The following is a 17,565-nucleotide window of genomic DNA, read 5'->3' on the forward strand; positions in this document are numbered from 1 at the left end:
ATCCCTTTTTGACAGCATCCCTTTTGTTTAAAACAAAACTTCCCAGAAGTGGTCAGAAAGTGGCTTTTTGGATTTGAATTAGATAAAGGTGCTCAAAATTGACCCATTTTGCATACCTCACGCTAGCTTTAGACATCCACGTCTTCATCACTGGAAAAGATAAACGTTTCAGTTTGATATCATTAACACGTTTATTAATAAACATTGTAATGTTTCACCTTTTACGTCAATTATTTATAAACGTGTAAACTTGAAATATTCGCAAATGTTGTAGTTTAGACGCTATTTTACATAATCTGAGATTTTTTTAATGTGCCCCCATTGGTTGAGACACATGCTCTTGATTACAAGGTGGGCGTCCGTTTAATCATAGAAATATAATTCATAGAATGGACCTATCCCTTCATACCACTGCAACTGATCTAGTACACCAGTGGTTCCCAAAATGTTATAGTCCCTTACCTCTTCAAACGTTCAACCTCCAGCTGCGTACCACCTCTAGCACCAGGGTCAGCGCACTCTCAAATGTTATTTTTGCCATCATTGTAAGCCTGCCACACACACACCATACTATACATTTATTAAACATGAGAATGAGTGTGAGTTTTTGTCACTACCCGGCTCGTGGGAAGTGACAAAGAGCTCTTAAAGGACCAGGGCACAAATAATAATATAACAATAATCACAAATTTTGCTCTTTAATTAACCATCTTACATATAAAACCTTATTTGTTAATCAAAAATTGTGAATAACTCACCACAGGTTAATGAGAAGGGTGTGCTTGAAAGGATGCACATAACTCTGCAATGTTGGGTTGTATTGGAGAGAGTCTCAGTCTTAAATCATTTGCCGAGAATCCACTCTCACATAGGTACGTGGTTGCAAAGGGCATCAGTGTCTTAACAGCGCGATTAGCCAAGGCAGGATACTCTGAGCGCAGCCCAATCCAGAAATCTGGCAGTGGCTTCTGATTAAATTCAATTTTCACAGAACAGCTTGTTGCAATTTCGATGAGGCTCTCTTGTTCAAATATCAGTAAGTGGACTGGAGGAAGGGCATGAAAGGGATAATGAATCCAGTTGTTTGTGTCATCCGTTTCAGGAAAGTACCTGCATAATTGCGCACCCAACTCACTCAGGTGCTTCGCTATATCACATTTGACATTGTCCATAAGCTTGACTTCATTTGCACACAAAAAATCATACAATGATGGAAAGACCTGTGTGTTGTCCTTGTTAATGCAGACAGAGAAGAGCTCCAACTTCTTAATCATAGCCTCAATTTTGTTCCGCACATTGAATATAGTTGCGGAGAGTCCCTGTAATCCTAGATTCAGATCATTCAGGCGAGAAAAAACATCACCCAGATAGGCCAGTCGTGTAAGAAACTCATCATTATGCAAGCGGTCAGACAAGTGAAAATGATGATCAGTAAAGAAAACTTTAAGGTCGTCTCTCAATTCATAAAAATGTGTCAATACTTTGCCCCTTGATAACCAGCGCACTTCTGTATGTTGTAAAAGTGTTACATGGTCACTGCCCATATCATTGCATAATGCAGAAAATACACAAGAGTTCAGGGGCCTTGCTTTAACAAAGTTAACCATTTTCATTGTAATGTCCAAAACGTCTTTCAAGCTGTCAGGCATTCCCTTGGCAGCAAGAGGCTCTCGTGGATGCTGCAATGTACCCAAGTGGCGTCGGGAGAAACTGCTTGCACACGTGTTACCACTCCACTATGTCTCCCTGTCATGGCTTTTGCGCCATCAGTACAGATACCAACATGAGCAGCAGCTACTTTTGGCTACATACGGACCGTTAGTGGAATTCCTGCGAGAGAGTAGCGGTTAATGTGATTGGATGTTAATTATTTGATTAAGCTACCTGTATTTGACATTATGTTGTTATTTCGCTGAACACTAGATGGTTGAATTTTATTTTTGGCAGGGAAACGAGGCTACTCAGGGGAGAGAAAAACCTCCCCTAAATATATGGCCCCGTTGGAAAATATAAATGGACTGTTTGAAAATGTGAATAATGTATTTTTTTATTAAAAACAATGTGAATCACATTTTTATTTGGGGTACACCCGACAGAATTGCGCGTACCCCTGGTGAAAATGAGATTTTTATTAAACATTTAAGAAGAAAGAAATGATAAGATAGTTTGACAACCGTGTTTGTAAGCTTTTAAATKATATCAATCTCAACTGTTTATCTTTTCCAGTGATGAAGACATTGATGTCTCAAGGCACTGTGGAGTTTGCAAAAAGGGTAAACTTTGAGCACTTTTATCTCTTGAATGTTTTGGCATTCAAGTCCGAAAAGTCACTTTCTGAGCACTTCTACAATGGTCAAATACACTACATATACAAAAGTATGAGGACACACCTTCAAATTAGTGGATTCGGCAATTTCAGCCACACCTGTTGCTGACAAGTGTATAAAATYGAGCACACAGCCATGCAATCTCCATAGACAAACATTGGCAGTAGAATGGCCTTTCTGAAGAGCTCAGTGACTTTCAAAGTGGAACCATCAAAGGATGCCACCTTATGGGCCTCCCGGGTGGCGCAGTGGTCTAAGACTCTGGGTTCGAGTCCAGGCTCTGTCGCAGCCGGCCGCGACCGGGAGGTCCATGGTGCGACGCACAATTGGCCTAGCGTTGTCCGGGTTAGGGAGGGTTTGGCCGGTAGGGATATCCTTGTCTAATCGCACACTAGCGACTCCTGTGGCGGGCCGGGCGCAGTGCACGCTGACCAGGTCGCTAGGCGTACAGTGTTTCCTCCGACACATTGGTGCGGCTGGCTTCCGGGTTGGATGCGCGCTGTGTTAAGAAGCAGTGCGGCTTGGTTGGGTTGTGTTTCGGAGGACGCATGGCTCTCGACCTTTGTCTCTCCCGAGCCCGTACGGGAGTTGTAGCGATGAGACAAGACAGTAACGACGAACAATTGGATACCACGAAATTGGGCGAAAAAAAAAATATATATTTWAAAAAAGGTTGCCACCTTTCCAACAAGTCCGTTTGTCAAACGTCTGCCTTGCTAGAGCTGCCCCAGTCAACTGTAAATGCTGTTATTGTGAAGTGGAAATGTCTAGGAGCAACAACGGCTCAGCTGCGAAGTGGTAGGTCACAGAAGCTCACAGAACGGGACCGCTGAAGAGTGTAGGGTATAAAAAACCTCTATCCTAGTTTGAAACACTCACTACCGAGTTCCAACCTGCCTCTGGAAGAAACGTCAGCACAATAACTGTTTGTTGGGAGCTTCATGAAATAGGTTTCCATGGCCGAGCAGCCACACACAAACATAAGATCGCCATGCGCAATGCCAAGCATGGAGCAGTGGAAATGCGTTCTATGGAGTGATGAATCACACTTCACCATCTGGCAGTTCAACAGATGAATCTGGGTTTGGCGGATGTCAGCAGAACGCTACCTGCCCCAATGCATAGTGCCAACTGTAAAGTTAGKTGGAGGAGGAATAATGTTCTGGGCTGTTTTTCATGGAAGGTTTCATTGAAATCAAAAGGGGTGCTGTCAGAAAGTGATTGGGGTAAATCCATTTGAATTCCATGTAATTTTCATACATCAAATTGAAATTGGCTAAGTAAAACATTGTTTTTGGTTACAGGACTGAGACAAATTAGGGTATCTGATATGCCTACTGTATGGATAGTCAACACTCCCACCTTTAGTGAGTTTGTGAAATGACAACTATAGACAAATAGAGGTACATTTTCTTTTAATCCGGATTTTGAACAGGTTTTGACCTCATATATAATTATTTTCTCAAATAAAAGCAAAAGGTCAAAGAAACAATAATTACATTACAAAATATGATAACAATGACACATAATATGCCGTATCTAAATGTTGAAGCATCGTACAAGCTTCACTGTATTTGTTTACCACTACCCCTATTGTCCGCACTAAATTGAGTGGTAGAAAGCAGAGCCCAAATATCACTAAGCAGATACCTATCATCCTCTGTGATTTGATCTTAACGGCAAGGCCCCTGGCTGAGTTGATATTGAGTTGAGACACTGAGTTTGCCAGGCAACGATAGCTTTCTGCCGCCACTGAGAAAGGCAGAAGGAATCCTAAGATGAATAAGAAGAAGTTAGACATCTGTCAGATCATGCTTATGGATGGTCAGACATTGGGTTTTATCTCCTTCCTTACTGGGTGGAAGAAGGAAAGTTAGGACAAGAGCTTCTACTAGAAGCAGCAACCAAACTCCACCACATAACTTCCTTACAAACTCATTTTGTTTCATACGGGAGCTTTTGTTGAATTGGACAACCACCACATAACAATGAATGCTGATAAGCATGAGGAACAGGATGCTGCCTAAGAAGTGTGCACTTAGAAGGTAAATCTTGAATACACACAGTAACGGTCCAAATGTCCAGTTGCTGCCGTTGGTTAAGTATACAGCCATCAGGGGAGTTGCAGGGGTGCCAAGGGCGTCACTCAGGGCCAAGTTGAACTGCAGGGTGGTACCAGAGCTCCAATGTGGTATACGGAAACAGAAGACCCACAGACTGAAGCTGTTGAGCAGGAAGCCAACCACAAAGACCAGGATTAGGATCACAGGGATGGAAACATGTTGGGATTCCACTGTACAGAGCTCAGTGTTACTACTGTTGGCTGGGATGGTGGTTATGTCAGCATTTATGTTTGCTGGGATAGTGGTCAGGGACTGGAGGGACATGGAGGGTGACTCTGTGCTGGTCATCTTGAGAAGAAATTGATGTAGTGGAAGTAGACATTCTTAAAACACCTTTGAAGGACAAATTTATGAAAAGTAATATTTAGGATGGGGAAATTATTACCCCCAAAAATATATCAAAATGTTGTTTCTCATTTTCATGCATTTAAACCATTTTATTGTATCTTGCAACACTTCATAGAGTGATGTCAAAGGATGCTATTGCATTTAACTTTTCCTGTGTTGCCACATTGTCTTGCACTGCCTCTCAACAATTATATCTCACAATGGTAAGATTGTCTAAGAATATCCAGTTCACAAACTCAGGTACAGATCTGGATTTAAACAAAAACATCTGAAATGTGAGTAAAGGTAGAATAAAACTAAACATTTATGAACCATGATATTAAGATCAAGACTGCAATTCTCAATTTATAACTGTATATTGTTAATAGTAAGTAAATATGTGTATCTCTCTACCATCTGCCTTTGTCAGAGACAACCTGCTATTATAAACCCATGAGAAGAGAGACCTTACCAAGCCTTGTAAAGCATTACATCAGTCACACTTGCTGCTCTCAGAATGGGACAGTGTGAGCGCCTCTTCTCACAACACCTCTAGTGACTTCCTGCATGATGCGGGGAAAGTAATGACAAGATTTTTTCTTCATCAGCAACGCAATCATCAAGCCACAAAAAAAGTACTTTAAACAAAACCATACAGTATAACTGACTAAAATTGACTTATTACAAATGAAGACTGTGGAAAAGATCTTCCTTTTAAAATGCATACAATATACAATTGAATGAGTTTAAAACAGAGCATGTTTTGCTTTACAATTACAGTATGCCATATGACAGTATCTAATTTTATTATAACACATCAATAAAATAATACATTTATGATCACTCTCAGGTAACTTTCAAAATAAAGGAAACACGAACATAAAGTGTCTTAATAGGGYGTTGGGACACCACGGGCCAACAGAATAGCTTCAATGTGCCTTGTCATATAGTCTACAAGTGTCTGGAACTCTATTGAAAGGATGCGACACTATTCTTCAACGAGAAATTCCATAATTTGGTGTTTGTTTGATGGTGGTGGAAAAGTCTGTCTCAGGTTCTGCTCCAGAATCTCCCATAAGTGTTCAATTGGGTTGAGATCTGGTGACTGACTGACTAGCCATTGTAGCCAAAATAATAGGCAAATGGGCATTTCTATACATGACCCTAAGCATGATGAGATGTTAATTGCCTAATTAACTCAGCAACCACATCTGTGTGGAAGCACCTGCTTTCAATATACTTTGTATCCCTCGTTTACTCAAGTGTTTCCTTTATTTTGGCACTTACCTGTACATTCTTTCTTCACAGGTCCCATGTCAATGTTATAGATACTATTTATGTAAAAAAGAAAAAGACACTGAGCAAACACAATAAACAATAAGCCAATGTGATTATACTACTATGAGGTTCCTTATTCAAGACGTGTTCGAATGCTGGGTGTGGATGTCTTCTAAGACAATGGAGGGAGAATCAATAGCAGTATCATAGATGATCTGGTCATTTGTGGCCGGGTCTTTTTTAAACTTGACATCAAATTTTCTGAGAGACCTATGAATAGCCTTGACAAAGTTGTGTGATCCAAAACAATAAAGCAATGGGTCCAGGCAGCAGTTTGCTCCAGCCAAAATCCAGGAGACATAGTATGCAGTCTCCACCTGCAGGAGAAGACTGCATTGTTCTGGAAAGTACTTTTTTAATATGACAGCCACAGTTCGTATCACGTTCAGAGGCGTGAAGCACAGTGCAAATATCACCAGACACATGGCCAMCATTTTACGTGACTTGGCCTTTATATCACGGCCCTTGGACATGTTGATATTCATGCGAGACATTGATCTTGCTAGCTGAACATAGCAGGTCACTGCTACTGAGAGAGGCAGCAGGAACCCAGGGATGAGCATAACGAAGTTGATGGCGAAGTAGACGTCAATGTATTTTTCCTGATGAATGCTGAGACATTGTGTGCGGTTTCCCATTGGGCTTGTGTTTAATGAGAAGAAACAGGCAATCCCCTTAGCCAGCAAAACCAGCCAGACTCCAGCACACAGATTCTGAACAAACGCCTTTCGTTTCATACAGGAGCCCCTTTTAAACTGGACAACTGCCACGTATCGATGAATGCTGATGAGTGTTAGGAACATGATACTGCCATAGAAGTGAATGCTCAGCAAGGCAATCTTCAGCTTGCACAGAAAAGCTCCAAACGGCCAGTGGCTACCCATAACAAAGTATGTTGCCATTAATGGTGCAACTGGTGTGATAACAGTGTCACTGACAGCCAAATGAAACTGCAGGACAGTACCAGAGCTCCACTGCGGTATACGGCAGCAGAAGACCCACAGACTGAAACTGTTGAGGAAGAAACCAACCAGGACAACCAGGAGGAGGAAAACAGTGATGGACACATGTTGGGGTTCCACTGTACAGGACTCAGAGAGACTTCTGTTGTCCAGAGGCAACACGGACGGAGACACTGTGCTGTTCATTTTAGGATGGGATGTATGGGGTATGCAGGCTATTAACATTCACCTTAAGAAAAAATAGAGCAAATTGGAATGGATTACTAGTCAGACCACAAAGAAACTGTGAAATGGTACATATTTTGTTAAAGAAATTATGCAGAYATTGTGTGTTACATCCTTGTTAATTCTTATAAGGTGGTGTTCAGTGTAGTCAGACCGTAGAACTGAAAACACATTAAAACAGGATGTAAAACTTAGAAATTAAGTGAAAACAGATCTCACCCCAAGTCAACTATCGCAAGGACATCACATCTGTCACAAAATAGCTTTAAATTCTAACAAAACAAATAGTACTCTGATTTAAAGTTTAACCATATTTTAAAATGAACATTCAATCAATATATGATTATATGATTTAAAGCAACTTCAAGCTTACATACACTCCCCTCCATATTTAAAAAAAAGAGTTTACATTTGGCTCCATACTCCAGCATTTTGGATTCCACATTTTAGCCTCACTGCCCAAAAAAACACGAGGGAAGTGTAACTGAACACAATTGTGAAAAGTTTATCAGAATCCAATTAGTTGCAGGTTAAAATATCTATACACAATGACACTTTTAAAGGAAAATACTGCATTATGGAGAAGCTTGTGATCATGATGAAAGGTCATAACATCTACTTTTGAGTAGGCTACTTACTTAAGCTCGTGCTTGCAGTCCATCAGTTGGACAAGACCTGAATGACAAACTAGTTATAACTTCCCCTGACTTCTATATGAGGATATGGTCTGCTGTAGTCGCACACAACCATGGTATGTAATATATACAGGCAGAAGCAGAATTGGTCATTCTCATAACCACGTGTTGAAGCACAAATATGGGCAAGATCAAATTATTCTTCCTGTGTGGTTACAAGAGTCAAAACCCCCAACTTTATTATAGCCAGGATGTGAAACCACTTCACCGAATGTGTACAGTACATGCTTGAAATCTTACTGTAGCATTTCAAACAAGGACATACAAACTTTCATTTTCAAGAAGATTTTCAATGGCAGTTGTCATTGTGTAAAACTTGGAACAGTTCTTGAGTAATGGATTTAAATAAACAAACAGTTAACATTTATTTATTAAATAAATGTTAAAAAATTATTCTAACTTTATCTTTATTTTATGTCTTTCCTATAAGTCCAATCATTTAGATTTGTTGTATTCTATTTTGAGTCTAATGTCTTGAAATGCTAAGAATAGAATCAGTATTTCTACATTGTGAATTCCAAATTCTTTACTTTGTCCAATTACCATAGCAATACCAAGGAACTTTAAATGAATAGGTGTCGCTATGGTAATTAGACAAAGAATTCACAAGAATGCAGCAATAATGATCATATTATTAAGATTTGAGACAATAAAAAGACTAAGTTTGTTCATTCTGTATAATCATGTAGCCTACCCACTATAAAGACACATTTGTAATTTTTCTCACATTCAATGTTTGACAGATAAAAATGTCCAGTTTGTGGAAACTCAAACAAACCACTCCACTGGCACCAGAAAAAAGCTCTGGAACGCCCCTGGATTTTGTGCAATGCATTGGTAAAGCACTGCTACAGCCCAGGTCAGAAGTAGCCAGACACAACAACACAGCGAGACAGGCTCCAAATCAAGTGAGAAGAAAACAGGTAGGGGGATCATGATGCCAGAGGCACTAATTTGTAAATCATCTGACATTTAACTGTTTCAAAACTACAGCCATGTCTCTTCCTCTGATATTATTTTGTTATGCAGATAAGATATACTATCAGAAGCAGGTCAGCATGCTTCAAGTCATCCTCAAAGCTTGAGAACACATCAATGCTTTCCATTGATCCACGGTAGGCTAGCAACATTGTACATTCTATTAGAGACTAACATTAATCACACCAGATGAAAAGATAGTAATGCTAGAGATGTACATTTGAGAAGGCCTATGCAAGTCTGGCCAGACACATGACGTAGTGCGAGATAGTATCAGTTCCAGTTACTATCACCTTTCCAGTCGTAACACAGTTACATGGAGATGTGTGATGTCGGTTCTTTCCGATGAGTTCAGGGTTCTTTCCGATGAGTTCAGGGTTCTTTACGATGAGTTCTTAGTGTTCCATTGTAACAGGTCGGGGACAGTCAATGTGGACAAGTGGAGTCAAAGTGAGCTGTCTGAATGGGACATCAACAGGATCAGCAGTGGTGGTGGCAGGATTTTTTCCACTGGGGTAGCTATGGGGTAGCTTGTTCACTGCATAGGGGTGGATTACATGCACACACGCGGTCACGTCCATGAGGTGAGGGAGAACGATGTCGACCTCGATCACCAAATATCTTCGACTCTATATATGTACTCAACGTGTCATTGAAAATCATGTCAGAGTTTGCAAGAAACCAACGGTTAACTCCCAAACAGCCCTCCATTACCAATTAGCTTGGGTTCAATATTTTACAGCTAGTAGCCTACTGTTATAGCTATAGGAAACAACACAACTTTCTGCAAATCTTTAGCTACGAGCTAATATTTACAACTGTGCAAAAAGTCAAGTGCAACAATAGGAATCGGGTCGTAAAACAGATCAATGGTCAGATACACACACATCCTGATTAAAACTAATTTAGCTAGCGATTTAAAATATCTGACTCTGGATCAGGGGATAGATACAAGCTAATTTTACATAGTTCAAAGACATATCAAATCAGCCGTATTTTTCAACCACTCAAATTCAAGAGATTCTGTCAGAGCCAATGTGTTATGTAGGCTGGACCCTGAGCAGTCAGAGCTCGTTTGTGAGAACAGGATTTTGAGAGACAGAAAAATGTAGACTCATTATATATATTGAAATTAAAACATTATTAATTTCTTTCTTGGGGGTGCTAGGCCTATTTTTGACGGCACTTCAGCACCGTCTTGCCCCGGCCCAAAGCCGCCACTGAGGATCAGGAATTCCCGAATGTCCAAGCCCTTTAGAATACCAAGCGCAGCATCACAGGTGAGTTGACTCTTGCTAACACAAACTCTTTCATGAGTATTGAGGGGAAAGAGGAAAGATAACATCAATGATGTGTCTCTTCCTTCAGAGTGCCAATGTCTCACGGRTAACCACTGCTAGGACCCAACACTTACATGATTTTAAGACCGACACACTGCAGGACAGCCGGAGTCAGCTCAGAGCTGATACCAGCCTAAAGAGCATTGATCTTATGCAGTACAGGAAATCAGTCCATGTGAGGAATGGTGGTTTGAAGCCTTTGAAACCTGTTGGCMCACAGAGACCAAGTATATTCCAGTGTACTGGCATAACTCCAGGTAAAGTCACATTGTTCCTGTTCTTTCATTTAAAACTGAGCATTCTTCAGACTTTCTACTGTAACCATTGATAAAACATTTAGTTGTTCAAGACTGTTTCACCTTTTGTTATGTGATGATAAATCACATTCCCTCCTTAGACCCTATGAAGAATGTGCAAGAGAAATACCACCAGGGTGACAACACGGCTCCTGTGTTCAGGCGCTTCTATGAGGTGATGCTTGAGGAGCCACAGAGGAGAAGTCGAAACAGGCGAAGGCAAGCACTGACATTTCCTTGACAACTCTGTCACAATTTGTTTGGCTCGCAGGATTAGCTAACTGGTAATATTCACTTTCCCTCAAACATGATATCATCGTTTCCCTCCTATAGATCTGCCCACACATCAGGAACGTTTGGAGGTCACATGGATGACGAACACCTAGAGACTGCTACATCAGGTTACTGCCTGGAGGTCCCTAGCTGGTCCCCAGACACCCTGCAGCTTCAGCTAGAGGGCCTGTGTCTGCAGGGGGAGTGGGGCCAGCTGGGTGGGGGTAAGAGGTATAGCTCACTACCTACAAGTCACCCAGTAAAAGAGACTTTCTTCAAGAGTGTGGTGTCAAATGACTCCCATAAGCACGCAGGGTGTGCGAGTGCCAGGAAAATAGAGGACACAAGTAAAGAGGACAGTTCGAAGGACACAGCAGACCCTTTCTTCATTAACAAGTGGGATCCAGGCCAGCTTAAAGTCACCTTCACACTTAAAGACTCAAATGAGCAGATGATAAAGAGCGTCCTCCAAAAGCCACCCTCTTCCTGAAACTCAGCAAGAATCGAGTCCGTATTCTTCATAGTGGTCACTTGACATCAGAGGTGGAAAAGGTACCCAATTGTCATACTTGAGTAAAAGTAAAGATACCGTAATCAAAAGTGACTTAAGTMAAAGTGAACTTCACCCAGTGAAATACTACTTGAGTAAAAGTCTAAAAGTATTGGTTTTAAATATACTTAAGTATCAAAAGTAAAAATGATTTCAAATTCCTTATATTAAGCCATACAGACAGCACCACTTTTTACATTTACGGACAGCCAGGGGCACACTCCAGACATAATTTATAAATTGACCATGTGTGTTTAGTGAGTCCGCCAGATCATAGACAGTAGAGATGACATGGGGTGTTCTCTTGATAAAGAGCGTGAATTGGACCCTTTTCCTGTCCTGCTAAGCACTCAAAATGTAACGTGTACTGTTGGGTGTCAGGGAAAATGTATGGAGGAAAATGCACATCATTTTCTTTAGGAATGTAGTGAAGTAAAAGTTGTCAAAAATATAAATAGTAAAGAACAGAAAAAAATACTTAAGTAGTACTTAAAAGTAGTGTAAGTAAAAATACTTTAACTTTACACTGCTGCTTTACATTGTGAGGTCTGAGAAGAAATTAAAAGGTCTGGCTGCTATAGTTTCAACATACTGTATGTCTGATAATTTAACTCCTGTATGAGTCATTGCTGCCCTTGACAACTTCCATTTTTTATACTATTTTTGGACTTCAAGAGACACTATAAGGTCAAAAGTATATGGACACCTGCTCGTCGAACATCTCATTCCAAATTCATGGGCATTAATATGGAATTGGTCCGCCCTTTGCTGCTATAACCATACTYCACTCTTCTGTGAAGGCTTTCCACTAGATGTTGGAACATTGCTGCAGGGACTTGCTTCCATTCAGTCACAAGAGCATTAGTGAGGTCGGGCACAGATTGTCATGCTGGGGACTAAAATGTGACTGTGAAGGAACACAAACATAGGCACAGACACAGGCATACAAACACATGATAACATACGCTCTATAAACACAAGTACACATGGATTTTGTGTTGTATATATGTGGTAGTGGAGTATGGGCCTGAGGGCACACAGTGTGTTGTGAATTCTGTAATGAATGTATTGTAATGTTTTTAAAATTGTATAACTGCCTTCATTTTGCCGGACCCCAGGAAAAAAGTCACTGCTGCCTTTGCAGCAGCTAATGGGAATCCATAATAAATACAAATGCTGAAACAGGAAAGGCCTTCCCCAAACTGTTGCCACAAAGTTGGAAGCACAGAATCGTCTAAAATGTTATTGTATGCTGTAGCGTTAAGATTTCCCTTCACTGGAACTAAGGGGCCTAGCCCGAACCAGCCCCAGACCATTATTCCTCCACCACCAAACTTTACAGTTGGCACTATGCATTCGTGCCGGTAGCGCTCTCCTTGCATCTGCCAAACCCAGATTTGTCCGTAGGACTGCAAGATCGTGAAGTAATTCATCACTCCAGAGAACACGATTCCACTGCTCCAGAGTCCAATAGCAGCGAGTTTTACACCACTCCAGCCAACGCTTGGCATTGAGCATGGTGATCTTAGGCTTGTGTGAGTCTGCTTGGCCATGGAAACCCATTTCATGAAGCTCCCGACGAACRGTTCTTGTGCTGACGTTGCTTCCAGARGCAGTTTGGAACTCGGTAGTGAGTGTTGCAACAGAGGGCAGACGTTTTTTTAAGCGCTTCAGCACTCAGCGGTACCGTTCTGTGAGCTTATGTGGCCTACCACTTCGTGGCTGAGCTGTTGTTGCTCCTAGACGTTTCCACTTCACAATAACAGCACTTACAGTTGACCGGGGCAGCTCTAGCGGGGCAGAAATTTGATGAACTGACTTGTTGGAAAGGTGGCATCCAATGACGGTGCCACACTGAAAGTCACTGAGCTCTTYAGTAAGGCCATTCTACTGCCRATGTTTGTCTATGGAGATTGTAGGGGTGTCCACATACTCGTGTGTATATATAGTATAAACCTTTTTTAACCATTTCTAAATAAATGTATTTAAAGCATGCGTCACCACTGACAGTAGATACACACACATTGACATTCAGTCTTTATAGATCCAGTACATAAGAAAATATACTTTCAACAATAATTAAGCAAGACTACGTATTTATAAAATTAAAAGTAATAATTCACACTGAAAAACATTGGCAACTGAGTTACATTTTTAAAGCTGGAAGACTGCTTCAAATACGACATCTTAATAAAAACAAGTATTAGAAAACAAACTAAACCTTCACCATAGTACCTATAGAGGAAATTACATTTAGTAATTTTTCATGTGGTTTCATGAGCCAACCTAAATTCAACATGTAATATCAGCATCCTTTTTTCAGACTAATTGGTTCCCTTCTTTTGCTGCTCCCTACCACCTCCTCTCTCAGATGGATGTTGTTGGAGTGGAAGCTGTAGTGGGCACTTTAACAGGATGGAGCCCCAGGTCCAGGGAGGGGGCTTCGTCTGGCTGGGGAGGACTCTTCTTTTGGGCCTCCAGTTTCTCTGTCAGCTTGCTGAATAGCTCCTTTACCTGGTCACTGCTCTGTGGACACCAGACAAGCACAGAGAATGAAGAATATGGAAATACAGTAGTTATGCCATAGGGCCAGGAGCTTTCCCATGGCCCTGACTATGGGACGTGACTATGTGACCTGAGTAGGAAAAATTCTGTTATAAGCCACATGTAATTGTCAGAACAGTAAAACGTAAGGTTACTTGATGTAACCCCAGCTCTATGATATTATGAGTGCGGAGTCTCACAATGGGTATCGCCTGGGGGTGGAGCCAATCTAGGAAGATCCAAATATAAGTGGCTGTAATACGGTCTCATCTCACTTCTAAGTACAGTTGAAGTCGGAAGTCTACATACACCTTAGCCAAATACATTTAAAAACTGTTTTTTACAATTCCTGACATTTAATCCCAGTAAAAATTAGGATCACCACTTTAGTTTAAGAATGTGAAATGTCAGAATAATAGTAGAGAGAATGATTTACAGTGGGGAGAACAAGTATTTGATACACTGCCGATTTTGCAGGTTTTCCTACTTACAAAGCATGTAGAGGTCTGTACTTTTTATCATAGGTACACTTCAACTGTGAGAGACGGAATCTAAAACAAAAATCCAGAAAATCACATTGTATGATTTTTAAGTAATTAATTTGCATTTTATTGCATGAACATAAGTATTTGATACATCAGAAAAGCAGAACATAATATTTGGTACAGAACCCTTGTTTGCAATTACAGAGATCATACGTTTCCTGTAGTTCTTGACCAGGTTTGCAAACACTGCAGCAGGAATTTGGTCCACTCCTCCATACAGACCTTCTCCGATGCTTCAGGTTTCGGGCTGTCGCTGGGCAATACGGACTTTCAGCTCCCTCCAAAGATTTTCTATTGGTTCAGGCTGGAGACTGGCTAGGCCACTCCAGGACCTTGAGATGCTTCTTACGGAGCACTCCTTAGTTGCCCTGGCTGTGTGTTTCGGGTCGTGGTCATGCTGGAAGACCCAGCCACGACCCATCTTCAATGCTCTTACTGAGGGAAGGAGGTTGTTGGCCAAGATCTCGCGATAACATGGCCCATCCATCCTCCCTCAATACGGTGCAGTCGTCTGTCCCTTTTGCAGAAAAGCATCCCCAAAGAATGATGTTTCCACATCCCATGCTTCACGGTTGGGATGGTGTTCTTGGGTTGTAACTCATCCTTCTTCTTCCTCCAAACAGGCGAGTGGAGTTTAAGACCAAAAAGCTCTATTTCTGTCTCATCACCACAATGACCTCTTCTCCTCATTCCTCCTCTGGATCATCCAGATGGTCATTGGCAACTTCAGACGGGCCTGGACATGCGCTGGCTTGAGCAGGGGACCTTGCGTGCGCTGCAGGATTTTAATCCATGACTGCGTAGTGTGTTACTAATGGTTTTCTTTTGAGACTGTGGGTCCCAGCTCTCTTCAGGTCATTGACCAGGTCCTGCCGTGTATTTCTGGGCTGATCCCTCACTTCTCATGATCATTGATGCCCACGAGTGAGATCTTGCATGGAGCCCCAGACCGAGGGGATTGACCGTCATCTTGAACTTCCATTTTCTAATAATTGCGCCAACAGTTGTTGCCTTCTCACGCAGCTGCTTGCCTATTGTCCTGTAGCCCATCCAGCCTTGTGCAGGTCTACAATTTTATCCCTGATGTCCTTACAACATCTTAGCTCTCTCTGTCTTGGCATGTGGAAGGTTGGAGTCTGTTTTGATTGAGTGTGTGGACAGGTGTCTTTTATAACAGGTAACGAGTTCAACAGTGCAGTTAATACAGGTAATGAGTGGAGAACAGGAGGGCTTCTTAAAGAAAAACTAACAGCTGTGAGCGCCGAATTCTTACTGGTTGGTAGGTATCAAATACTTATGTCATGCAATAAAATGCAAATTATACTAATTAAAAATCATACAATGTGATTTTCTGGATTTTTGTTTAATTCCGTCTTCACACTTGAAGTGTACCTATGATAAAATGACAGACTCTAATGCTTTGTAAGTAGGAAAACTGCAAAATCGGCAGTGTAATCAATACTGTTCTCCCACTGTATTTCAGCTTTTATTTCTTCATCACATTCCAGTGGGTCAGAAGTTACAATACACTATTCGTATTTGGTAGCATTGCCTTTAAAGTTTAACTTGGTCCAAATGTTTTGGGTAGGCTTCCACAAGCCCCACATAAGTTGGGTGAATTTTGGCCCATTCCTCCTGACAGAGCTGGTGTAACTGAAGTCAGGTTTGTAGGCCTCTTGCTCGCACATGTTTTCAGTTCGCCCTTCAAATTTCTATGGGATTGAGGTCAGGGAGTTGTGAATGGCCATCTTGCTCCAATACTTGACTTTGATTATGCTTAAACACTTCCTGACTGATGTCTTTGAGATGTGGCTTCAATACATCCACATAATTTTATTTTCCTCTGATTGCCATCCTTTTGTGAAGTGCACCAGTCCCTCATGCAAGCAAAGCACCCACAACATGATGCTGCCACCCCTGGCTTCACGGTTGGGAGGTGTTCTTCGACTTGCAAGCCCCCTTTTCCTCCAAACATAACAATTGTCATTATGGCCAACATTTCTATTTTTGTTTCATCAGACAGAGGACATTTTCCAAAAAGTGAGATCTTTTCCCCATGTCATTTGCAAACTGCAGTCTGGCTTTTTTTAATGGTGGTTTGAGCAGTGGCTTTCTTTCTTCCTTGCGATGGCCTTCAGTAATGTCGATATAGGACTCGTTTTACTGTGGATTTAGATAACTTTTGGTACCCTGGTTTCTCCAGCATCTTCACAAGGTCCTTTGCTGTTGTTCTGGGATTGATTTGCACTTTTCGCACCAAAGTACGTTCATCTCTAGGAGACAGAATGCGTCTCCGTCCTGAGCGGTATGACAGCTGCCTGCGTGGTCCCATGGTGTTTATACTTGCGCACTATTGTTTGTACAGATGAACGTGGTACCTTCAAGCGTTTGGAAATTGCTCCCAAGGATGAACCAGACTTGTGGGGGTCTACAAATTTTTTTGAGGCCTTGGCTGATTTCTTTTGATTTTCCCATGATGTCAAGCAAAGAGGCACTGAGTTTGAAGGTAGGCCTTGAAATACTTCCACAGGTACACCTCTAATTGACTCAAATGATGTCAATTAGCCTATCAGAAGCTTCTAAAGCCATGACATCATTTTATGGAATTTTCCAAGCTGTTTAAAAGGCACAGTCAACTTAGTGTATGTAAACTTCTGACCCACTGGAATTGTGATACAGTGAATTAAAAGTGAAATAATCTGTCTAAACAATTGTTGGAAAAATTACTTGTCATGCACAAAGTAGATGTCCTACCCGACTAGACAAAACTATAGTTTGTTAACAAGTAATTTGTGGAGTTGTTGAAAAACGAGTTTTAATGACTCCAACATAAGTGTATGTAAACTTCAGACTTCAAATGTACATGTGGTCTTCCTTACGCAGAGCGTGAGGGAAACACTGAGTCACCTCACTCATAATATCATAGTCCCTGGGTTACGTCAAGTAACCTTATGTAGGTAGGCCGTCATTGTAAGTAAGAATTTGTTCTTAACTGACTTGCCTAGTTAAATAAAATTAAAATGTAGCCAACTCCAGTAGAGC

The 17,565-nt window shown here is 41.3% G+C and overlaps 2 protein-coding genes and 1 pseudogene across 4 annotated transcripts in view; all 3 read right to left on the minus strand.

Moving 5' to 3' along the window:
- Positions 1–3,725: 3,725 nt before the first annotated feature.
- Positions 3,726–5,250, minus strand: LOC139028794 (2-oxoglutarate receptor 1-like; annotated as a pseudogene).
- On the minus strand, positions 3,726–11,039 carry LOC111973771 (lysophosphatidic acid receptor 6-like). The gene is made up of 3 exons (XM_070446967.1): positions 7,941–11,039; positions 5,250–7,306; positions 3,726–4,550 (listed from the first exon to the last, which is right to left on the minus strand). Exon 2 carries the CDS (start codon positions 7,300–7,302, stop codon positions 6,193–6,195), a length of 1,110 nt encoding a protein of 369 aa, XP_070303068.1. The 5' UTR covers positions 7,303–7,306; positions 7,941–11,039; the 3' UTR covers positions 3,726–4,550; positions 5,250–6,192.
- Positions 11,040–13,458: 2,419 nt separating this feature from the next.
- The window catches only part of LOC111974812 (negative elongation factor B-like), a 29,615-nt gene continuing 25,508 nt past the window's right edge, over positions 13,459–17,565 (minus strand). For all 3 annotated transcript variants that reach the window (XM_024002818.2, XM_024002817.2, XM_024002819.2), the window contains one exon: positions 13,459–13,960. In XM_024002818.2, the coding sequence (XP_023858586.1) occupies positions 13,802–13,960 (159 nt within the window). In that variant the 3' untranslated portion in view covers positions 13,459–13,801. The remainder of the gene's footprint in view (positions 13,961–17,565) is intronic.

This window comes from Salvelinus sp. IW2-2015, linkage group LG15, assembly GCF_002910315.2.
Source record: "Salvelinus sp. IW2-2015 linkage group LG15, ASM291031v2, whole genome shotgun sequence".
NCBI lineage: Eukaryota > Metazoa > Chordata > Actinopteri > Salmoniformes > Salmonidae > Salvelinus > Salvelinus sp. IW2-2015.